We start from the raw sequence: 3,423 nt of genomic DNA, 5'->3' as shown, positions 1-3,423 counted from the left end.
GACATTGAGTTAAAAAAAAAAAAAACTATAGCAACAAGAACTGAATTAACCAACTATTGTGCTATATGGATGGCTGACGGTTTGTCCCTGTACATTTAACAGGGTTACAGATTATGCTACATTAGTGGATCAATAGCCACAAAACAATAAGACACTTGGTCAATGTTAATGCTAAGCCAGAGTGAACAAAAAGCCAAATAAGACAATTATGCCCAAGATAACTCCTACTCTAAAAAGGGGAAATATTTACCATTATTCTAGCATTATGTATCCATATCCATGATACCTTAAACATGACATAAATTGAGTAAATGGGGAGAGTACAGCTCTGTACTCAGCTTCACATCGTACAGCAAAAAGTAGGTTAGTCAACAGATGACAGTGCACAACAAATAAAGAGACCATTATCTTCTGTGATGTGTTTGCGTTGCTCATTTAAACTCACAAACAAGTCAAAAACATCACAACATACTGTAAGCAAGACGTACTGCCACCTGCAACTAACCAGCTACTTGCAGCCCGACAGAAACGCAGGGCGGCTGTGATCGTGGGTGGCAGGACATCAGGTTGAGACATCACACCCCAAAGCTAAAACCACAACAGAGGCTGTCATGTCACAAAAGACACAGTTTTCTGCCACTAGCAGGCAGGAGATGTCAACCTAATCCTGTCTGGCACTACAGCAATCATGCTGTAAATAAAACAGGATGTGACATAACCACGGTGACTTCACTACACCAAAAGTGGGGTAGAGTAATATTGGTGTATAACCGTGTAAATTCTAAGGTAAAGGTGTATTTGGGGGCAATGAAAATACAAACCCACTACATTGAGGCTGACAGAACTATATTCTACACTGCAATTTCTGTGAGAAGGGTATCAGTTAGGATTTAACAGTATGTTAATATAAAACCATATGTCATTAACAGTCCAGAACAGGCAAGCTACTTTCTTACTGCCAAATGTATAAAGGCTGTCATGCTGAGAGCTCACCGGCCCATGCACTGACAGGCCTGCCATGGTAGCACCTCTTCAAAAGGGCTATAGTCGTGTGAAAAAGGCGGTGCAATTCCCACAAACCGGGCTTCATACAGGCTAACATTAGTCCCATTATGAAGCCACAGGTCAACACCCTGAAATGGAAGAAGCTTTACTGCTCTGCGACGTCGCTTTCACTGACTTGTGCAATAACTAGCATTAGAGGCTAACGTTGCCCTTAATTTAGCTGGCTGGCAAAGTAACTAGCTAGGCACACGCACCTTGCTAGCCAACAACGGTAACGTTAACTGAACAAAGCCGGTAACCGGTGTGGCAAAGCCTGATAAACCGCCGGTGATGGAGCTTTGCTACGGCAAAACATGTCACATTATCTATCATTAACTGTAGCTATTCCGTTAAATTCAAATGACAGCTAACGTTATTTTCAAAAACAAATGTAACTACAATCGGTAGTGTAGCGAGAACTCCCAAAAATCGAACTGACATGTCCGTTAGCTTTGACAACCGGCTTGATAAGCTAACGTTAGCATACTTAGCTAGGTTAGCTAATTGTCCCCTCCCCTCCTCCAAGCTCCCTCCAAACGTAACCATCATCCCCGCATTTAAACCTGTGTTATCTATCACTAATAAAACGGCAGTGTGTGTTACTGTCGTAACGGGGAATGTAATGCATAAATCACAACCAATTTCCTATATTACCCAAGTGAAAGGATACTGAGGTGGTGGTACAGCGCCGGGCTGAGGAGCTGTTGGGGCTCCCGGCGGCAGAGACACGGAGGTCAGGGTAGCCCGCAGTTGGCTCGATGGAGAGGGTCCACCTCCAGGTCCGCTAACTGCGACAGCGGCGGATTTGGGGACCACTTTCGGTGGCAAACTCATCGCAAAAAAATCAACAAATAAAAACAATACCTTAATAAATACTGATACAAACAACGCCTAGCTTGCATACATAGAGCAAGCGTAGCAGATTCTTGAAGCAGGCCCCAAATCCCTTTAACGAACTGGGATAACGAAGCTCGAATAGCAACACAAACGTCTTTTTTTCATGGAAAGTCGCTGTTCGGATCAGCGGTGCTATTCATGGGGACGGTGGGAGGTTTAGCCTCCCTTGGCCGTCCGGAACCTCTGCGGATCCGGCTCGGTTCCGTTTCTTTCAAAATAAATAATCGCCACGATCTTCAACCTCCCTCAACGATCTACCTTTTCTTCTCGACACGTATGTTTCCTATCATTTTTTTTCCTCACAGAGATGAGAGACTTCGCCAACATGGCGTTGCGGCCGCTTCCAGCAGTCCGGGCAGGACAGATGATTCGGCAATTCTCGGCCAGTTACGGATTCACTCGGCTAATCAACTAACCTACAATCAGATACAGAACCCGAACATGGCTCACGTGTCCATGTTTCTGAAATACTGTTGTCTTCTTTTTAAAATGTTGCGGTTTTCAAGTCCTTAAACTTAGTTATTGAGATTAAAATCCAGGATGTAAGAGCATATCCTTAACAATGGTTAAATACATTAAAGAGCAAAATAATTAAAAGAAAGTGTGTTCAATTACATCATCTTGCACAATTGATTCGAATCATTTGTGTGTATGCCTTGCAAAAATAGTCAAGTATGTAGCTGTTTCCCCACAGCGGACTTCATACTGTACTGTACACCATATAACATGGATTATAACATGGATTATTTGTGTTATTAGCGCCATCTATTGTTCACCTGGCTGCATCACATCTGCAAATCAGCAAGACAATTTCCCATTACTTTTCCTGTAATTGGTTAGGTGGTGTAGTCTGACGCAGTGGATGCTGTATAAATCTAGTCACACATCTCTGTAGTGCAAAAGGTGTGTGTGTGTATGTGAGCTCAAGCAACTAAACAAATTGCACACATCAGCCAAACTGTTTTAAGATTGGTTTTACTATACAAAATAATTTGTGACAAATTTTTGTTCATAAAAAAACAGTTATGGCACATCATAGCTTAGCCTATATCGCCACGTTTTGGATGAAAAAATAATTGAGGATTTAATGTATTGGTCTTCCATTACAGAAAAGAAACAGCAGCAATGGGACACACATATCATGTAAATATCTCTATAAAATAAGTAAGTTTTACCAGATTGTACAGAATATGTTTCTGAAATATTGCAAGGGTTCAAAGACAAACGGTTGCTGTATTATTAAAATAGATTTACACTTACAGTTCTTAATAAACGGCTTTAAAACTGTCCGTATGAACCAGATTTTCATTTTCCACCAACATCTTTCAGCTCCCTGGTTCACTGTCATATAAAAACCTTGTGAACATAAATAAAATACAATAAAAATACATGGGAGCAGATCCAAGCACAGTGAAGAGTTACAGCAAAAAGAAATATCACTTTGCTCATTTATTACTTTATGGGAAAAAACAAGCAGTGCAC

The 3,423-nt window shown here is 41.3% G+C and overlaps 1 protein-coding gene across 13 annotated transcripts in view; it reads right to left on the bottom strand.

Annotated features, from left to right (window-relative positions):
- The window catches only part of eif4g3a (eukaryotic translation initiation factor 4 gamma, 3a), a 54,495-nt gene extending 52,173 nt beyond the window's left edge, over positions 1–2,322 (bottom strand). For 7 of the 13 annotated variants that reach the window (XM_032514220.1, XM_032514219.1, XM_032514221.1 and 4 more), the window contains exon 1: positions 1,715–2,322. In XM_032514220.1, coding sequence (XP_032370111.1) covers positions 1,715–1,878 — 164 coding nt within the window. In that variant the 5' untranslated portion in view covers positions 1,879–2,322. The remainder of the gene's footprint in view (positions 1–1,714) is intronic. The other 6 variants (XM_032514217.1, XM_032514223.1, XM_032514224.1 and 3 more) reach the window with 1 other exon arrangement.
- Between the last annotated feature and the right edge of the window lie 1,101 nt (positions 2,323–3,423).

Source organism: Etheostoma spectabile, chromosome 4, assembly GCF_008692095.1.
Source record: "Etheostoma spectabile isolate EspeVRDwgs_2016 chromosome 4, UIUC_Espe_1.0, whole genome shotgun sequence".
In the NCBI taxonomy this organism is placed as follows: Eukaryota; Metazoa; Chordata; class Actinopteri; order Perciformes; family Percidae; genus Etheostoma; species Etheostoma spectabile.
The sequence above is the reverse complement of the archived record's forward strand: the minus strand, read 5'-3'. Positions and strand labels throughout refer to the sequence as shown.